The sequence below is a fragment of the Notamacropus eugenii genome, chromosome 2, assembly GCF_028372415.1.
Source record: "Notamacropus eugenii isolate mMacEug1 chromosome 2, mMacEug1.pri_v2, whole genome shotgun sequence".
Classification (NCBI taxonomy): domain Eukaryota; kingdom Metazoa; phylum Chordata; class Mammalia; order Diprotodontia; family Macropodidae; genus Notamacropus; species Notamacropus eugenii.
This window is the reverse complement of record NC_092873.1, coordinates 342,504,847-342,524,107: the sequence shown is the minus strand read 5'-3', so window position 1 is coordinate 342,524,107 and position 19,261 is coordinate 342,504,847. Positions and strand designations below refer to the sequence as shown.

General features: G+C 44.3%; 1 protein-coding gene across 4 annotated transcripts in view; it reads left to right on the top strand.

Annotated features, from left to right (window-relative positions):
* RNF157 (ring finger protein 157) overlaps window positions 1–17,695 on the top strand; it is a 131,930-nt gene extending 114,235 nt beyond the window's left edge. For 2 of the 4 annotated variants that reach the window (XM_072645785.1, XM_072645788.1), the window contains 10 exons: window positions 327–486; window positions 702–814; window positions 2,306–2,544; window positions 3,680–3,788; window positions 4,459–4,570; window positions 5,392–5,579; window positions 6,190–6,255; window positions 7,245–7,293; window positions 9,347–9,457; window positions 15,775–17,695. In XM_072645785.1, the coding sequence (XP_072501886.1) occupies window positions 327–486; window positions 702–814; window positions 2,306–2,544; window positions 3,680–3,788; window positions 4,459–4,570; window positions 5,392–5,579; window positions 6,190–6,255; window positions 7,245–7,293; window positions 9,347–9,457; window positions 15,775–15,860 (1,233 nt within the window). In that variant the 3' untranslated portion in view covers window positions 15,861–17,695. The other 2 variants (XM_072645786.1, XM_072645787.1) reach the window with 2 other exon arrangements.
* The last annotated feature ends 1,566 nt before the right edge of the window (window positions 17,696–19,261 follow it).

Genomic DNA, 19,261 nt, shown 5'->3' with positions numbered 1-19,261 from the left:
CTCAAACTCTGCAGCTAACTCTAAACTGAAGCTCTCCTTTTGCTAGACTGGCCAGATGTTGGAATTCTTCTAAAGTCCCTAAATGTATAGTTATCTTGTTTGGTTAAGCCAGTCATGCTGTTTCCTTCATGATACAAAGAGGTCTGTACCTCATAAAGTGATCATAAGCTACATAAACTCCTTTTGTTTACATATTTAAAATCTCCTTGTTGCTTACATGTGATTTTATATTATTTTGGGGAGGGGTGGTGGTGGTGGAATCAGTAAGGTATATGAGACCAAGGTTCTTGTGCTCTCAGCTCAGCAGTTTTATCCCCCTTGGCCAGGTGGCTGAGGATGAAGTAAATGATAACAGTGCTGAGTGTGTGGTGTGTCTCTCTGATGTCCGGGATACCTTGATTTTACCCTGCCGTCACCTCTGCCTCTGTAACACCTGTGCAGACACCCTTCGCTACCAAGCCAATAACTGCCCTATCTGCCGACTGCGTAAGTCCCAACTTGGAGGGAAAGGTATCATCAGTAGGTGGGGGCAAAAGAATTTGATGTATGAAAAATCAAAGTGCATGCTGTGTCTGAGATATGATAAATACATGGGACATGTGGGAAAAAGGCAAGAGAAATCTTTGTCTTCCCTGGGTAGGGAAGATATGCCCTCTCTCCCCCATCAAGATAGTCTAACTAGTCATCTTTTCTCTTCACAGCATTTCGGGCTCTGCTTCAGATCCGGGCCATGAGGAAGAAATTGGGCCCCTTGTCCCCAACCAACTTTAACCCCATCATCTCTTCTCAAACATCTGACTCTGAAGAGCACTCAGTAAGTTGGCCCATGGTCTAAAACAGGAGCCCTCAGACTGGGGAACAGATGATTTAGAGGATCCCTAATGACTTCTGATTTCCACTGTCATTTTCTTTACCACCCTGGCACTATAGCAATTAAATTACACTCTAATATGTCTTATGTATCCTTTGAATAAGTCCCCACCAAAATTAAGTTGTTCTGAAGCCAGCAAAATCAACATTTGAGTCCCATAGTAAATAAAATCACTTTTCTTCCTGGATATCTATTTCATAATTTTCTAATACCACTTCAGAGAGCTCTAACTCTGGAATTAACTATGAGAGGGGGCAGGTCAGATAAGTTATTATTATTATATTATTTTAGTAAATAATTATTTTGTTATTCATTCCTCTTTACTTGTCAGTCTTCTAAAAGTTGAGTGCTTATCTTTCTCCCATTTCATAGATGAATATAATAACAAAGTCCAGGAAGATAAATTAATCTAACAGAGTTTCATAGTGGAAGACAGAAGTTTAGGGACAGTCTCCCAACTTTTCAGTTCTTCTCTTTTTACTTAGACACTATCTCTCTTAAAATTAACTCATTGGCAGGCTCCGGATAGAATTGCTACATAGGTCAGCCCTCCCTCACTCAAAGCAAAGTCAAGTGCAAGTCATGTCATCATTTCTCTGATGTCATGGTCCTCTTCGAAAACGAAGGATGAACACAGCAACAACTATATAGGTAGCCCTCCTTTCCTGAAGCTGTGTGGCATATGAATCTCTCCTCCCTCAATAGTATTGAAATTATTTTTACTAAACTGTCAAAGCAAATCTGCAAGGAATATGTCATGTGGAGCCAGAAATAAGATCCTCTTGTAAGAAATGAACCAAACTTCTGTTTCCACAAGAAAATATGAAATATACTAGAAGTCTTGTACTTGCTGGGAAATCAGAGAAACAAATGAAGTAGAAATTAGGAATCCATAAGGATGTGGGTGCCTGCTTATTAACATACGCAAAGACCATCAACTCTTTAGATAAAATCCACAACTTCAAAGAGAAGAATTTCATTACTCTTCTTATGTAAATGGTGAAGGAGCCTAAAACATCCTGGATTTGGGCCTCTTTATCAATTAAGGGAATTCCTTTAAAAGAACTTACAACATGTCATTCTATGAAGAAAATGAGGAATGTGACCCACGTGAGTGGGTGAACCCTGAAGTACCTAGCCAATGGGAGGCAGGAGGGAAATTTGAATTGAAAGCAGAGCATATAAACCTTGCATTTCTCTGAAGCAAGTGTAGCAATCCATTAGGAACTACCCATTCATTCAGGAGGGAATGAACATAAAAATTAATAAAAGCTTTCCTGATGTCACAACAGTATTATTCTTCGTTTAGGGTAAGTATGTTTCTCACATTGTCATGAAACTAGGATTTACTTTGAAATGAGGATGCCTAGTCACCTGCTGTGGACTCCTACCATTTTTAGAGTTTAACAACCTGTCTCTGGTTCGTTCTCCTAGTCCTCAGAGAACATTCCCTTGGGTTACGAAGTGGTATCTCTACTGGAGGCCCTAAATGGGCCCCTCACTCCTTCCCCAGCTGCTCCCCCGCTTCACGTGCTTGGAGACACCCACCTGTCAGGGATGCTGCCTTCTTATGGCAGTGACGGACATCTGCCCCCCATCAGAACTGTCTCCCCTCTCGATCGCCTCTCTGACTGCAGCAGCCAAGACCTCAAGCTCAAGAACAGCCTCTCCAAGTGAGTATCCAGTGTTTGATCACAATATCTCTAAGATACTGGGAGAGATGGCTGTTGCCAGCGTTCTTTTCCTTTTTTATTTTAGTGCCTTATCAATACTTTTAAAAACCACCATTGGCATTTCTTAATACTCATCATACTCCTAGTCACAGTCATAGTAATAGCATTTCTGTGGCACTTTAAGGATTTCAAAGCACTTAGGTTATCTCAGTCCTTACAATAACCTTGTGAGGTAGGTGCTTTTATTTTCTCCGTTTTAAAGATGAGGAAACTGAGGCAGTCACACAGGAAATAAACGCCCCCTCCTTAGTAACAGGAAGTACAGTGAAACCCCACAGATTGTCACAAGGACTGAGTCTGATAGCATAGGAGTCATTCTTCTACTGCCTCTATACTGAGGATTGGAATCCGGTGGAGCCAGGATTAATCATCACATTGATCCAAGCTCTTCCAACACTTTTCTCCCCTGCCTAGTGACAGTGAAAGCTTTTCTCTTGGCTCCCTAGAAAAACTGACCCTCTGAGACTTTTCTAGAATTTAACAATCCCTGCAAACACCTGAGGTGCCTTCAGAACATGAAGGAAGGGACTAATTGATTCTGTGAGATTCAGACAGAGCAGCCTAAGGTGGTAGTAGTAGTGTTTGGAAATAAAAAATGTATGCTGAAGGGCTCCCTGTATGCTCTTCTGAGAACATGTCAGGGCTTCCAGACCTAAACAATAAGTGGTATTGATTGGTTCGAGGAAGTCTAGATCAGAATAATAATGACACACTCTAATTTTGTAACAATTAAAAAAAGCTGTACTAGTCATTAGTATTTGCAAGATGTTTATGGTAGAGTGGGGGAAGTGGCATTTTTTGGTGTCTGTCCTGGAGCCCCTGGAGAGTATGTGAAGATAGAAGCACGAAAGACCACAAACAGATCATCATCAGTGGAGCCAAATCAAAACTGTGAACACATGGTGTAGTTCTCAGGCCGCAGCCTCGTTCTTCATCCAAGAGCTGCCTCTAACAAAGGTCACTCATGATCTTTCTCACTCACTCTTCTGTGTCCAGAATTTGGTTGATTTGAGTGCAGAGTTTGTTTCTTCCAGCTTATATTTGGGTCACAAGTATTTCCTTTAAACTTACCCAGGTCTGTCTCCCAGAATTCATCCATGTTGCACAAAGAAGATGATGAGCAGTCCTGCAGCGAGTCTGAAATGCACCTCTCCCACAGGCAGTCTCCTCATCAGCTTGAAGAGGTGATGGGCTCTCTGCTCCCCCTCTTCTGTGGGGACACGGGACCCTGCTTCTAAGTACCTACTGTCCTCTTGCCCTTTCCTGCACTCCGTACCCCAATAACACACCCCTCCCTTTTGGCTCCATTGCTCTTTGGGGCTCATGGAAGAGGCATTTTGGAGGAGCAGAGCAGCCTATCCTGTGTCTGTTGTGCAGACTTAGACTCCCGTCTTGAGGATGGAAGGACTTGTTGATAAGCATGAGTGCCAAGGCTTTCTCATGGAACAGCTGCTAGGTGACCTGTGTCACTTGAGCCATGGCTGTGTACAATTCCAGCAGATGCTGTGCCCTGGGCAGGCTGAGATGACTGGAGTTTTCCCTCCTCCCTTGGGAGGGAGTTGTCATTCTAGGCTAAGGTTGAAGAGAAGTGATGACAAAAGAGACGCTAGCACTAGTATTACCTGCTACCTCCCTTTTCTGAGGACATGAAGCCTCAGCTTCCAAGTTGCCGGTTTCCCCTTTCACACACACACACGCACATGCATGCACGCACGCATGTGTGCGCACACACGCGCGCACACACACACACACACACACACACACTTCCTTTCCCTCAGTTTTCCTTTCCCTCTATACTGCTATCAACCGTGGCTGCTTTGAGCTCACTTGGCCTTCCCTTTGTTGCTTTTCCAGGAGTGTGGTGCGACTCCAGAGAGTGAGAACCTCACTTTATCTTCATCAGGAGCCATTGGCCAGTCATCTTGCACTGGGACCCCACTCTCTTCCACTATTTCTTCCCCAGAAGGTACTTAAGGGAATAGGAGTCACTGTTGCTCTGCACCTTCCCTCCATGGGGGGGGGACTCATAGGGACTCAAATTTTTCCTTAGGGCTGTAATCAGTTAACACTCAAGCATGGTAAATGCAGTCCCTGGTTGGGGGGTGGACAGGAGACTTCCACCTCCACTGTGAGGAGAGTACTTAGTGACAGCAGCTGCATTGTCTCCTGGGCCAGGGAGCTAATTTCCATTAGCCTCTTCTGATTTCCTTCTCTGAGACCTTCTGTTTTTTGTTTTTTTAGCTTTAATACTAGTTTTATTCTAAGTCTTGGGGGAAAATCCCTCTCTTTAAAAAACAAAAACAAAAAAACCAAAAACCTTAATACTTGTTCGTAGGATTATATGTAGATTTGGAACTGAAGGGGACATTAGAGGCCATAGAGTGTAAGTCCCTTCATTTTACAAATGGGGAAAATTAAGCACAGAAATAGTAAGTGATTTTCCCATGGTTACCTATCTGAGGCAGGATTTAAACTCAGGGCTTCCTAACTCCAAGTCCACCCCTTCATGAACAAGGTTCTGATTTAAAGTAGTCTCCTTTTCTTCTAGTCCCTGAAACTAAATTCTGAACTCTAGCCCTTAAATAAGGCAAAAGCCCAGTAAACCCTACTTCCAACACTTTTTTTAGTTGAGCAAAAGGAAAGGTTCCTGTGGTATTCGCTGCCTAGGGGATAGGGAAGAAGAGTCCCCCTCCCCTTTTTTTTTTAACTGTTGAAGTCCATTTCTTTCCTTTCCTGTGTTCACTGTAACTAAGGTGGCTGAGTCTCTCTCATCTATTCTCCCTGTAGACCCTGTCAGCAGCAGTCTGGCACAGTCTGTCATGTCCATAGCCTCTTCTCAAAGCCAGAACTCCCAGATCAGCACTGACACAGTCTCCTCTATGTCTGGTTCCTATATTGCCCCTGGCACTGAAGAAGAGGGAGATGCTCTCCCTTCCCCACTTGCCGCCAGTGGAGCCCCATCAGAAGAAGGCGAGGTAGGGAGAAAGCCACTGGAATCGTTGTTGCACCTCAAGATAAACACACTTGGGAAAGCAGCTTGAGATGAGTGGGATCTGGTCTCACCCCAAGAAAAGATTCAACAATTCAATTCAAAAAGCTTTTATTAAGTGCCTTTGAAGTATGTAGGCCCTTATAGGTCGTACAAAGACAACCATAAATCCCTTACATTCTATGGAGGAAATTGCATGTATATGAAATAAATACAAAGTAATTTTGAGAGGGGACTCAAGGGACAGTTAATACCTCAGGAGACCAGGAAAAGCCTCACGTGGGGGGTGGCATTGGCTATGCCTTAAAGGGACCTAGGGATTCTAAGATGCAGATTTGGATGGAGAGAGAGAGAAAGATGAGGCAGGGACTGAGAGGACTCTACAGAACCCTGTGAACTCCTTGGGAAAAAAATGCCATGGAGGAGCACAGTTACTGTCACATGCTACTGTCCTCTGTCTGAAATGTCTTTGGCCTTTATTTCATATCTCCCACTTTATAATCGAAGCATACTTGGGCCTTGAGTTTTCCATAATTCTTGAGACAGAGCAAGAAGAGGTCAACAAGCTTGTCACTTACTCATTTGTTATTTTTCAGGTAATGCCTGTTGAGTCCCCAGATACTGACTTTGTTGGTGTGCCAGCAGAAGAGCAGGATGCAGAGGTAACGTGCTCAACAGCGGTGAACCCTTTTCCTGTAGTTAGTGAAGCTGCTTGAACTGAAAAACCAATAATCGAAGGCTTTGAGGATGGGTCTCAGTCCAGTTTTGGAAACTGCTTCAGATTCAAGTGAGGACTCAGACTCAGAGGGGAGATGTGATGTCACGCTCATCTTTGTACTCTCACAAACGTTTAATGGGGTGGAGAGCTCAAAGAGGGGACTGTTGCAGAATCTTGAGCTTTCATCACATTACCCATTAAGAAGGGCAGATGATTGTAGCCCCTTCCATTGAGCTGGATCTTCAGACTTCACACTGTAGTTGAGGTGTCAGTCCTCTAGAGATCCCTCAGCCAGAGATCCACGTACACTTGTCCTTTGTCTTGTGTCTCATTTATTGCTCTTGTGATTTCAGTCCAGGAGAGAAAAAAAACTAATCAAAGGCACTCCCAATAAAAACCTCCTCTCCATAGGTCACATTGGTGTAAAATTGCTCAGACCCAGACCCCTATAGACTAACTAAGCAGAATTTCCCTGGTCAGCACAACAGGGAGAATGGGACATGATAGGGTACAGGGTCAGAAGGGGGCACATGAGCCTTGAGCAGAGTGAGAGAAATTCCTGAGGGATATTCCCACTGTCAAGTCATTACAAGGAGCCAATGGATAGAGTGGGAGGGAGCCTGTTGGTGCTGACCCTTCCACAAGGGGTAGCAGCTGATTGGGTATGTAGGGATGTTATCTAGTGAGAACAGAGAATGGTGTTTGGACCAGCTTCCATGTGGTAATGAGCAAAATACATATTGAAAGTATAATTGGAGACTAACCAGGAAAAGCTGAAAGGAGCGTTGTAATCCTAGCCACACCAAGAGTATCCTTGGTTTTTTCTAGCTCTGTGTCTTCATTATGGTAAGTGCAGGGATTTGTAGGTGTTTATCTTGGTCTGGGGTCGTGACTCGTTCTTTCAACATTCATAGCCTCTTTGCTATATCCTAGGGGAACGATGTGTTGGAAGAAGAGGATGGATCACCTACACAGGAAGATGGTAACAGACTGGCCCTTTGCCTTCTTTTACTTTCATTTTCTTTCCAGGGTGGTGATATCAAGGCAAAGAAAAGAGGGCCAGTTGGCTTGGTGGCATTATTTGGTTGTATGGTTGATAAAAAGAAAGTTATGAATATAATGTATGCAAGATAGTGGGAGGGGGCAGGAGGATCCCAGTGCATCTTCCTGACTTTTCAGGGAGAAGGAAGGAAGGAAGGAAGGAAGGAAGGAAGGAAGGAAGGAAGGAAGGAAGGAAGGAAGGAAGGAAGGAAGGAAGGAAGGAAAAGAAGGAAGGAAGGAAAAAAAGGAAGAAAGAAAGAAAAATGGATGGATGAAGTTCCCACTATGTGTCAGGCACTGGGCTAAGGGCTGGGGTGTTAGGCTAAGGACTCTACTTAAGACAGATCATGTTTTTGTGTGTCGTTGTAACCTCCAGAGGTTGCTGGACAGTTGCCTGATCTGTTTCTCCCCCCCTAGCTCCTCAGCCAAGTGCCACAGGGCCATTCAGGCTGCACCTCTGTGGTAGAAACAGCAACAGTGCTTTACAGTAATTTCTCTATCCCAGGGAGAGGGCCTTGGTTTGATTCACCTTAATTCAAAAGATTACTCTCCTTCCTATAAAAGAAAGACCTTGAGAAGATATAGCTGATACATTAAGAGAATTGTCAAGAAAGTAGAGACACAAGTTTTCCTTAACAATACCATGTAGGCATGTATTTCATTACAATGACATTCATTAACAACGTTCGAGACTTTAATGCTCTCTTCTTGAAATGGAAAGGGCATTCTTTCCTCCTCCTTTCCCTCTCCCCACTAAAAATTAGATTATTGGTTAGTAAAAGATGGGAATGGTCTAGGGCAAAAATAGACACCAAGTGTCTCAGGGTTGAGAATCTGTTCTCTCCATGTCATGTAAAAGGATCAAAGCACACACCAGGTCAAAGCCAGCCCCCACCCCCAGCCTGACTATAGACCTCTCAGCCTCCATCATTCCGGTTGCTTTTGCTTGAGTGCTGACCACTGCTTGGAAAACTTCACAGGATGTGCATGCACACGGCCAGCCCAGCCCAGTCCAAGAGCCTCGCAGGCAGACTGATGACCCCCGCTTAGAGCTGTGCCTCTCATCACCCCTTGCACACTAGCTGGAGAGACAAACCATGAACTCAAACCATGTTGGTAGGACTTCAGGTTACCCAAGTAATTGCTTGCTCTTTCCAAAAAAATACAGATTTGCTTTAATATCTTAGCTTTTCATAAATTTGTCTTCCTTGACAACGCAGGGTTGCCAGATCCCTGGTTGTTCCTTTAACGTGCAGGGTTGTGTTTCTTCCTGATGTCCTGTAGCCCATTTGGCAAACTCATGATTTCCTTTCTCCTTTTCATCAAGGAACGGGGGGCTTTAAAGAATTACTTCTATAACTCCTCTTGCCCCCTTACATGTCTGTAGGTTTCTGGTCAGTCATTTAAATGATGCTCCAAACAATAAAACAAATATTCATCAGCAAAATCTTGATTTTGTTAATGTGGCAATTTGGATTTGACATGCAAAATAATGGAACCTGGAATCTTTAATTTTTGCTTATTATTTACTCATTTTACAGAACCCACTCCCCTATGGTCATAAACGCACCTGACACGGACCAGAGACAGACACAAGCATGAGCAGGGGGTAACTTTCCCAGTCGCTTTCTTTAGCTTTTCCCAGCTACTCTTTTGTCTGCCTTTTACCTGCATATTTACTGCACTTCCTAGTTGTTCTCTTCAAAATCCCTGTGTATTCCTTTGCCCTCCTCCTCAGCGATCTGAAAAGTTACTGAACGTGAATTGAGAAGAAACTGGTCGGGAATTCAGAGAAGGATAGCTTTGAGAACAGACACTCACACCCCTACACAGTGTGACTCCTTTATTGTCCACTCTCTACCCACTTAGTTATTGTCTTTTTTTAATATATAATTTGATTTTTTTTTGTCTCCATCTTTACGATTTTCGTTTTCAAAGACAGTAAAGCAAACCAAACAAAGAACACCTCTCTAACTGCATTAACTCCATTACAGGCCAGAGGACTTGCGCATTCCTAGGTATGGAGTGTGACAATAACAATGATATTGACATCGAAGTCGCGAAAACACTCGACAATAAGCTGTGCTCTGAGGTCTGCTTACCCGGTGAGTGGCAGTCTGCTGAACATGAACTTGGGAGGAGAACCCCCTTCACCCTTGCTCTCACCCTTTTACACACCCATCTCCTGTCCTGCAGTTTCCTGCAAAAGAAGGCATGGGGTGTGCACTGAGATACTGGGAACAGGCAAGACAGCCTTTCTTTTAAGTAAAAGGTACCCACTTGGAGGGTAGAAGAGAAAAGGAGCAGAAGTTCTCCGTTTGTACCTATGCCCGTTCCTTTAGGACCTCATAAATGCTCTGTCGGGATACATGGGATTTTTAATCCAACAGTATCAAGAAACCTGAAGCAGTGGCCACATTCCCTCCTAGCTGGGTCACCAAAAGCCAGCCCAGGTCCTTTAAAAATCAACCTGCAAATTCTTAAGAAGGAAATTTGAAAAGCTAGGGTTAACTGCATTCCCTGGGGCCCTAACTTAGAGTTCCAGATATTTGATCAATTTGTTGTTCCTTCCTTCTGGAGATAATTAACTGAAAATAGAATAACTGTTTAGATGGGAACTTTTCTAATCATATTTTCAGCCTGGACTTCCGCCTACCCTGCAAAGCCATTTAAGCGTTCCTTGAACTATTTCTTTAGAGCTGGGGATTGCCCAAGTAATCTTGGCAAACACTTCCCCTCCCTAGATGGTCCATGTGCCTTCCCTGTTAACTTTTTCCCAGGGATTGCCCCTTCCATTGCATTGTTGTTTGTGACCTATGAGATCTGCTATAAAGATTCTTTCAAGCTGTAGAGTCCTGGGATATACTTATCTGTTCAAACTACGTGGATATCTTTGTGGGTCCAGTGCTTCACTTATTCTATGAAGCAACTGGAGTAGTAGAAAAGGGAACCCTTCCAGTGGATTGCCACTCTCCATTAAACTCTAGGAGAAAAAATGGTTAAAAAGACACTCTAGCCCCATGCAGCCATGTATACAGAAGAGAAAAGATCTCCCAGCAGAAACATTCACCTGGCTTTCAAAAAAGCTTTTAAGTAATTTCCTGTTGAGTTTAGCCTGTTATTCACCAAGGCCTCTTAATCTCCAGTGAGACCAGTTGAGATAACGTCATTTCACCTGCTTCTCCTGCACTAGACTTGAGAAGCATCTGCTAAAAGAAAGACATTATGGAGGAACATTGAATTAAGTGGCCAATCCCTCAATTAATTTAGAACTGGTGCTGTGAGGGGCCCAAAATACACCTCCTGCCTTTCCACTTATTAACTTGCTTCTGTCTGTCCATTTGTTTTTGTGTCTTTTTGCCAAGTTCTGATCTGTCTGTCTGGTTTGTTTATTTTAAAACATTTATTTTACATGGGTTCAGTCGGTATGAAGTTCATGTTCACTCTGTGCCAACACTGTCCTTTTTGGCTGTGCTCAGTCCCTTACACCAGGGTTGCTGGATATGCACAGATTTATTGGTGCTCCCTTGCTATACAAAGCCATACAAGGGGTTTTAGTATTTGATTGGCAAAGGCTTCTATTGAATTTGAGGCCATCTTTCCCTACCCCTAAGAAAAATATTTGCGGTCAGCTAACTCTGCTGTTATCGAGCTTTTATAAAGAACAATTTAACAGAAGTAAAGAGTTCATTTGTGATAATTCTATACTATGGGGAAGCTTGTTCTCCATTGCATTCTTTGGTCAGCCAATTGGTAAAGCAAGCACTGACCATCCTGCCTGGCTTTCCACTGAAGACTTTGGCAACTCCACACCTGATGAGAATAAGGGTCAAGATGGAGTGTCCTGCTTCCCTTCAGGAGATGCAGTTTAACGTTCCATTTTTGAGGGAGAGTTTCTTAGCCAACAACTCTGATGCAAATTGAGCTTTTCCCAGGGCTTCCTCCTCACCTCCCAACCCTTTCCCAGCTAACATGCATCTGTTGACATTTATTCCACTTGTGGGATTAGTGGAGGCGGTTAGACACAAAGCTTCTCAGGTAGAAGTCAGTTTACTCCCAGAGCCCCTTATGATGAGGGCTATAGCCAGAGGATACACTTCAGGATTAAGTTACCGTCACAGTTTAAGAAGGACATAAAGTCAAATCACTGTCAGTAGGAAGGGGTTGGGTTGGACCCTTTGAAAATTGTATGCTCAGTACCAGAAAAGTCTATGGAGTCCCAACCAAAAATTTCCCTGAACCATTATGGGAGATGTGGAGGAGAGGAGGGCCAGCCCTTCTGCGGTTATTCTGCCCAGAAGTGCCAGGGACATGTCTGGAATGCCTTGTGACTGGATTGATGACTGGAGAAGCTATTCAAAGGGGAAATCAGTGTGGAATAAATTGAGCCTCTTCGTGACCATAAGATAAGACCTCCTTCTTATGGTTGGGACATATGTTTGATGGCTTGGCTGTTTGTAAGCCCAGTGACAGGCAGGGCATCTCCTCCATCAAAGCAGCACCTGCTCCCTGGGCATTCCATTGTCTGTTCAAGTTCATTCTTCCACCTTAAAGCAGATGCTGCTTTTTTCATGGAGGGCAGATGAAGAGTAAGACCTTCTGACAGAGCCTAAAATGTTCTGTCAGAAGGGGATACTCAACCACCCTTTCCCAAGCACAGGTGGTGCAGGTCAGTGGTACCAAATTCAGATAGAAGGAGATCCCCGTGGGTTGCATATTAACTTAGGAAAATCACAAATTAGCACTATATTGTATTTTTGTTTATTTTGCTAAACATTTCCTAATTATATTTTAATCTGGTTCTTTTGTGGAGTGGGGAGTTTTGAGAGGGCCTGCTCTGCTCTGGGGGAGATGAACTCATGAAAAAAAAGTTGCCCCGGTTCCAATATTAGTCACCTCTCCTGTACTTTTTAAGATAACTTTTCAATAGCCTGCATCCATTCTAAGCCCTCTCTTGGCAGAAGAACCTGAACCCCACTCTTGAATGCTGACTCTCACGTATGCTTTGGGCATATGTTCTGAGGTTTTGTCTGAAAGTAGCCCCCTGGGCAAAAATCTAAGTGGAAAAGGCATGAATGGGAAGAAACTTAGAACAGTAAGATTATAGTAGCTTGATGTGGTGCTCAGGGATTTGATGCTGAGGGATTTGATGGATAACTAAATAGGTTGCAGGTTAGAGGTCAGGTGACAGTTGACAGCCTACCTAGAATCCAGGTGTGAGTCGGAATTTGGGGGCAGTATCTTTATGGAAAGAGATGGAGGCAAATTTGGGTCTGTTGGTGGAAATGCAAACATATTTTCAGTGAAAGCACTGTGCTATAGAGAATATCATAAAGAACTGAAATAAACCATTCTTAACCAGTCACTGAGCATTTAGTAAATGTCTACTGTGTGCCAGCCACTTCTTGGGCTCCCATTCCTGGAGACTACAATCATATCAGATCAGGTCAGGAAATCTTTGGTGTTTTTTCTTTTGGGAGAAACTATACAAAAAGAATCATATGTATTCTGGGATTCAAGCCCTGGACCCATATATTTCTGTAGCCCTTCAACTTAATTAAGTTGTAGATTTGTAGAGAGGTCAAAGTTTTAAAAGCTTATGTTTATGTGTAAAGAAAATGAATCCTCGGAATTTATTTCCTTAAGTGTACTTCCCAAGTTCACCTCTAGAGGTCACTTTGCCTTCCCACTTCTAATTCAGAAAACAGAAGGTGGCTGGTAAGCACCCCAGGTTATTGTTCCCCCCCATTCTTCCCAGTCTGTGATGGGCTAAAGGAAATGAGTGTCAGCCAGAGAAAAATGAGCACGCTTTTTATTAAGAGAGTTCCTCATCAGCCTCCAAGACTTAATTTCTGTAGGTGTCCCTCTGTCTGAGTGAGTTTAAAGAGAAAGCCATTGGGGAAAGTAGTGGTGGAGACCAGGTGCTGCAGGAATGGTCCCCATAAATCTTTCCTCCTCATATTAGGGTATAATGAGGGTCTGGGGAAGACAAACATCATAATTTTCAACCCTAATACTTTAATACTGCTGTAAAAATCTTGCCTCCCCCCTTCCCTTCTCCTTTCCCTAGGAAAACCATAGATTTGGTTTTTTAAGGGCCTGTTCAAAGACTGAAATTTGTCACTAAGGCTCATGAAGATGCCCAGTCCCAACTAAGTGGTCTTTTCCTCTTTAGCCTCTGAGCCCACGCCTCTCCTAGTGTGGTGGTGGTGTTACTGCTGGTATTTTTATTTTGTGCATGCTTGTGTGTCTTCTCTCTTGTTTACCATTTGCTCTTGGTCTTTCCTACTGAACAGCCGAGGTTCCGGAATCCTGCCCCATAAACATTGAGGAATAGGTATGAAATCCACCAAGTCATATATCTGAACAAGCATAACTAATAACTAACTCATTGTTGGGCTGTTAAGTTTCTCCAAAGGCAACATGGTCCTGTTCTTGTTCTGCCACCTAACTAGGGACACACACACGCACATGCACACGTATCCCCCAGGGAACAAAGATCCCCAAATCTAGCTGTGAAGAGTCCTTAAGGATTCCCTTTACTTCCTGTCTCTCTTTCCATGGGATGCACCAGCCTAAGCTGTAGAACACTTTAGATCAATATCCAGGGAATTCTGTGGGAAATGGAACTAGATATGTAATTTCTTGAATATAGGGAATTCCTGAATGAAGAAACTCTTTAAGCAGGTCAAAGTTCAAGCCTTGGAGCACTGCCTAGACTACTGAGAGGTTGTGACTTGCCCCTGTCTCAGGAGCCAGCGTGTGGAGCAGTAAACCTGGGCCTTCTGGCTTTGAAACCTGCACAGTGTCTACTGTGCAACACAGCCTTTGTGGGAAATAAAGAAAACCATGTTCCTCTTGGGTTGAAATGGATCACAGCTGCCCCTAAAAGTCTACAGCTCGATCCTAACGTTCTCTGGCTAGGGTCATCTTGAGGACTTGCCTGAATTTTTTGGCATAACCCCTTAAGTCAGACTTAGCAAGCCCCTTTTAGACTTTAGTTTCAAGGACAGCAGCTGACATTTACAAAGCCTTTTCCCATACATAATCTCATTTTGTCCTCACAATCCTGGGAGGTAGATGGGGTATTCTCCCTTCCTTACCCCTTTTACAGATAAATAAACTGACGCAGCTTCAGTCAGTCAATAAACAAGCATTTATTTAGCACTTACTATGTGCCAGGTACTGTACTAAGGGATACAAAGGGGGAACTTAAATTCTAATGGAGGAGATAACTCATAAATGACTACATACATGCTAAATATGCAGCAGAGGTGGAAAGTTATGGGGGGGGGAGAAAAAGAGGAAAAGCAGCTTGGTGCGGCAGCTGAAAAGGTAGCCCTAGGGTTAAAAAAAATAACAACTGTGTTTTACGTTCTGCCTTTGACACATACTGTCTTTGTGATCCTGAACCAGTCATAGCCTTTGTATGCTTGAACCTCCACCCCACTCCCCATACCTCAACTCTGTAACAAGTTAGGGGGAAAAGAAATGAAAGCAGATGTGGATTTGGGGAGGGAATTTCTTCATTGGGAGGAATGAAGTCACAGGTCCAGTCCAAACAAACAAAATCCCTGAGGCTCACAGAGATTAAGGTCACATGCAAGTGTCAGTCAGAACCTAGGCCATCTTCCTAAACCCAGTGTTCTTTCTGTCTCAGGTTTTCTGAACTCACATAAGCCCCACACCAGTGTCCCTCTACTTAACTAGGTTCAATAGGCTGGTGTCCCCAGAGCTGCTTCAGTGGAGGGGTAGAGAGTACACCATGCCGTGAACAGCAGACTCTGATCTGCTCTCAGAGTGGTGTGAGGCAAAGCCATGTCAGTGGGAACCCTGGAAGCCATTTAGCTGTCTTCCTGCAAGAACTTACTGACACCATCCTGTCTCTGACACCCTCCATGGTTACTTAGCACTTCCTTCCCCACTTGTGCCTTCTTTGCAAACAATAACACCTCAGGCCCAAATTAACATACACATCTCACTCTCCTCTCATCCTTCCTACCTACCCTGAATGGAAATCTCAGCTCCCAGAGTTTCATTCCTCTGACCCACAAGTAGAAGACATCTTTTAGATATCAGATTGTTATTCCAGGGGATCTGGGGTAAATGTACCAAACTTAAGGGATTTTCTATATTCCTGTTAGCTTGTTCCTCAGTAGACAGTAGCAGAGACCATTCCCATAGGGGGCAAGTCCTACTCCTGTCTTCTTTCTTACTCCTGATTTTCCCTGCCTCTCCTTCAATCACTGTTGGCTTGTTAATTGGAAGGGGCACACCTCCACCTCCACTGTTCCAACAATTGGAGCTTCAGGTAATGCCCGCTTTCCCCTTAGTGCTGCACTCCTGTGCTGCCCATGTTGGAGAATCCCTGTGGACCCTGCCAAAGGCTTGGTTCCAGTAACCCTCCTTTTCTCTCCCCTAGGCACCTGGCAGGTGGACAACAATGCTATCAGTTGCAGGAACAGTCAATGCTGGCACTTGTCATCAAAGCAGCCTGGAGGACCCTGAGAACAAGCCTTGTGTAAGGAGGCTGTCTGAAGAGTCCTAGTCCCTGTCATTACAGGGCCTTTTTCCATCCTCACATTCCAATGTGTCCCCCACTGGACTGCTGACCTCATGGGTATTCCCACTAAGACCTGTGCTGACTTTTTATATCTGTGTGTAAAACTGGATGTCAAAGTCATTCTACACCTTGTCCACCTTCTCCTACTCCCTGGATCTCCACTTGGAACAGACTGGAAGTCCCTCTACCTGGAGCTAAAGTCAAGTTGATGAACTATGGTTCATCATTGCCTTTTCACAGACTTCTGCCCCATCTGCCCTCTTAGGTAGAACAGCTCGTTGTGTGCTGCCTGCCTGGTCTCCATTTTTTTTCCTTATGGTTACAGCAGGAAGGCTCAGAAAATTGGCTGCTTCACTTTCCTTTACCCATGTTACATTATCTGACCTCCAGCACAATTAAACTACCTTGGCAACTCTTCTTTTGGGTTAGCCCTCATCCATGGCAGAGCAAACCAGGCATCGGGTACTAAGCTATCTTGAAGCAGTTTCTCTACCCACTCTGAAAAGTAGTATCCAGTGGGATGGTTAAATCTTTCTTACCATAGAATTCTAGCTTTTGCCTCTTTGTGCTCTGTCCTGGAGACAGGACCACTCTCTTTATGGGGAACCTTGACACTAAGTTCTCAACTGTTTGTGCTCTGGACAATATACATGAATGAAGGTCTGCCATCCTTCTTCCAGATGTGTGTAGTACTTACCAATGGTTCTCACATTAGTGTCCAGGGACCCTGGGGAAAGGAATGAGGGTCTGAAGTAGAGCCTCAAATAGCTGGAGGGGAGGGGAGGGGAGGCATGTGGCATCAGTGAACTCACTGAGCTATATGAAGGGAGTGAGCAGGCCTCCTCCACCTCCAGGGCTTCCCCCTTACATTCCTTCCTGCTTAGCCTTAGCTAATACTAAGAGGTTCAGTGGAGGAGCAGATCTGTTACTACATAGAACTTGGATTACAATATAGTTCAGGTCAAATGAGGTGCTTTGAAACATAAGTGCATACAATAAAATCCTGAACCAAAAAGGCTAGCCTCTAAGTCAGGTATCATTCCTATCCCCCCATCAGGGTTATTTGGAGGAGTTCTGGATACTGTTTAGTTAATAGCATTTAAAAGGGAGATCATAGGCTTTTGTGGAGGGGCGGGGAGTGGTCAGGGAATGTGGAAAAGTGAAGCTTCCAGTGACTGGGTACAGGCGTCCTTGAGGAATATATTTATTTTCCAGGAGGAGCTCTCCTGTATTCCTGTGTTAGAAAGCCTATGTAAGTCCATGCTCTAAAGACCTATGACCTAAAGACCCTGAGAACTCCCCTCTACCTTTCCCCATGGTTTCCCACCCCAGAAGAGGTCTTGTGTACAACCTAGTGGTCTAACTGTACATTCCCTGAGGTGTAAGAAGCCTATCCAGGTGCAGATCCAAAACAAGTTTTTGTTTTTTCTCTACTATTCCTGGTTATGGCTTGACAACTCAAAAGCTTAATAACTAAGGCAGTCTTTTGAATCAGTAATTCTTAACATCCCAAGAAAGACCCTTGGTCCTTTATCTGTCCCACAATCACTCTTTCCTAAAGCAAAAATTAAAATAAGCATAGTTAAGCAATAATCCCTTTCCTTGGGCCTCTGTAATCTGGGTGGTTACATCAGTGAGCATGCAGACCTACCTCTAGCAGTCACTGGGTAGTGTTAAACAGGATGCTTGGGGGAGGAGATGGGCTAATGGAGACCACAGTTAAACAGTAGCCAAGGCGGCCAGGAACCTTAAACCAAAATAAATATCCTCATTCCCTTTACTGATTACCTGTGTCTTTTGATGCTGGGGTGTCAGAACCTACAACTCATCCCTCTGCCTCAAATAGCCAGCAAGAAATTGAAGGCTGAGACCCAGAAGAAAGGTGGTAGTAATCCTTTTCTTGTTTCAAAACTGTCTCCTCACCCCCCACTGCGAAGATGTAAATGTGGTGGAAACAGCTCCTTAGCCCCTTTTTTCTTAAGATAGTTCCTCTTTTTTTTTTTTTTCCTATTTAGATACTTCGCAGGTAATTATCCCATTCAGCAGGACCTGACAAAACCCATGCTATTAAGACGTGAGGCACTTACTTGCCAGCCTGGCTTTGAAATGACCACCCCACCCCCAAATGACAATACCAACCATGGTCTGCTTTGACCCTATCAGGTTAAGAAAACACATCAGGGATAAAGCCACAATGTTTCTAAGAGAGAGAGTGAAAAAGGCAGGTCCAGAAGCATCAGTAGAGGAAGGCCACCTCCCTCTTCTGTAGTGGATCCAAATGGGGGAAGAAGAGAGGTCTGGTGGGAGCTGTGGGATAAGGAAGGACTTGAATAGGATGAGCTGTAACACCAAATCGCTCCTTTGCCACACCTTGTTCTGTTCCCGTCCTATTATTTTCCAAGGATGGGATGGTTTTGATTTCCTCACTAAGACATTTTCTTCCTCCTCCCATTCCCCGAGCCAGTTCTATTCCACCTGGAATCCCCACCATCCTGGGAGCTTTTAGTGCATGTAGAGCACTCATAACCAAGAAAGTATCTTATTTCAAACTGATGCTGGGACTGGTGCAGAAGTGGCATGATGTTTCCCAGAGACTTTGCACACTTTGTGTGTGTGTGTTTATGTGCTTACTGTTGGTGACAGTGTATGTGTGCATCCCCTGCTACCTTTGGGGTGCACACATAGGTAATGCTGCAGGTGCCACGTCAACAATGCAATGTTTATGGATTTCTGCATGGCTCTCAAAAGTAAATAAAACTGTTTACAAGAGGAAGGGGCAGCTGGTGACTGAGAATTTGGCCTGCTTTTGAGAGATTCTGTACCAATTTCCCCCAAAACATCCTGCAGTTACTAAAGAGGTTCCCTGGAGGTAGGGGATGTGGAAGAGTAAGAGGTCAAGGTGGAGGGGGGAGGGAATGCTTCTTGGTGGGAGTTGACATGCCTTTCCCAGAGCTTCCGCACCAACCTCCTGGGCAACAGCTCCCCTTTCCCTCCCCCAGATGACCCCAGTTCTCCCTGTACAGGCCTGTGTGATGAACTCCCCTCCCCAGCCCTTGATTCTGCTAAGGCAAACTGGAGAACTTCTAAGTACTCTGAGGCCTTTAATAATTAAACATCAGGAACGTTAGTGACTAGGGGGAAGCCAGAGAAATGGAGGAGAGGGGGGAGGGGGCTCCTTTCTGCCAAAAGGTAAGAAACTACAGGTCCATCGGAGTTTCTCACCTTGCTCTTTGAGGTTTGCTGTCTTGTGCCCCCCTTCCCTCTAATATATTAGGGGAGAGGGGGGATGGAGAGAAGGTATTCAGTGAAAAGTGGCTTTCCCTAGCTGGCTGGCCATGGCACAAAG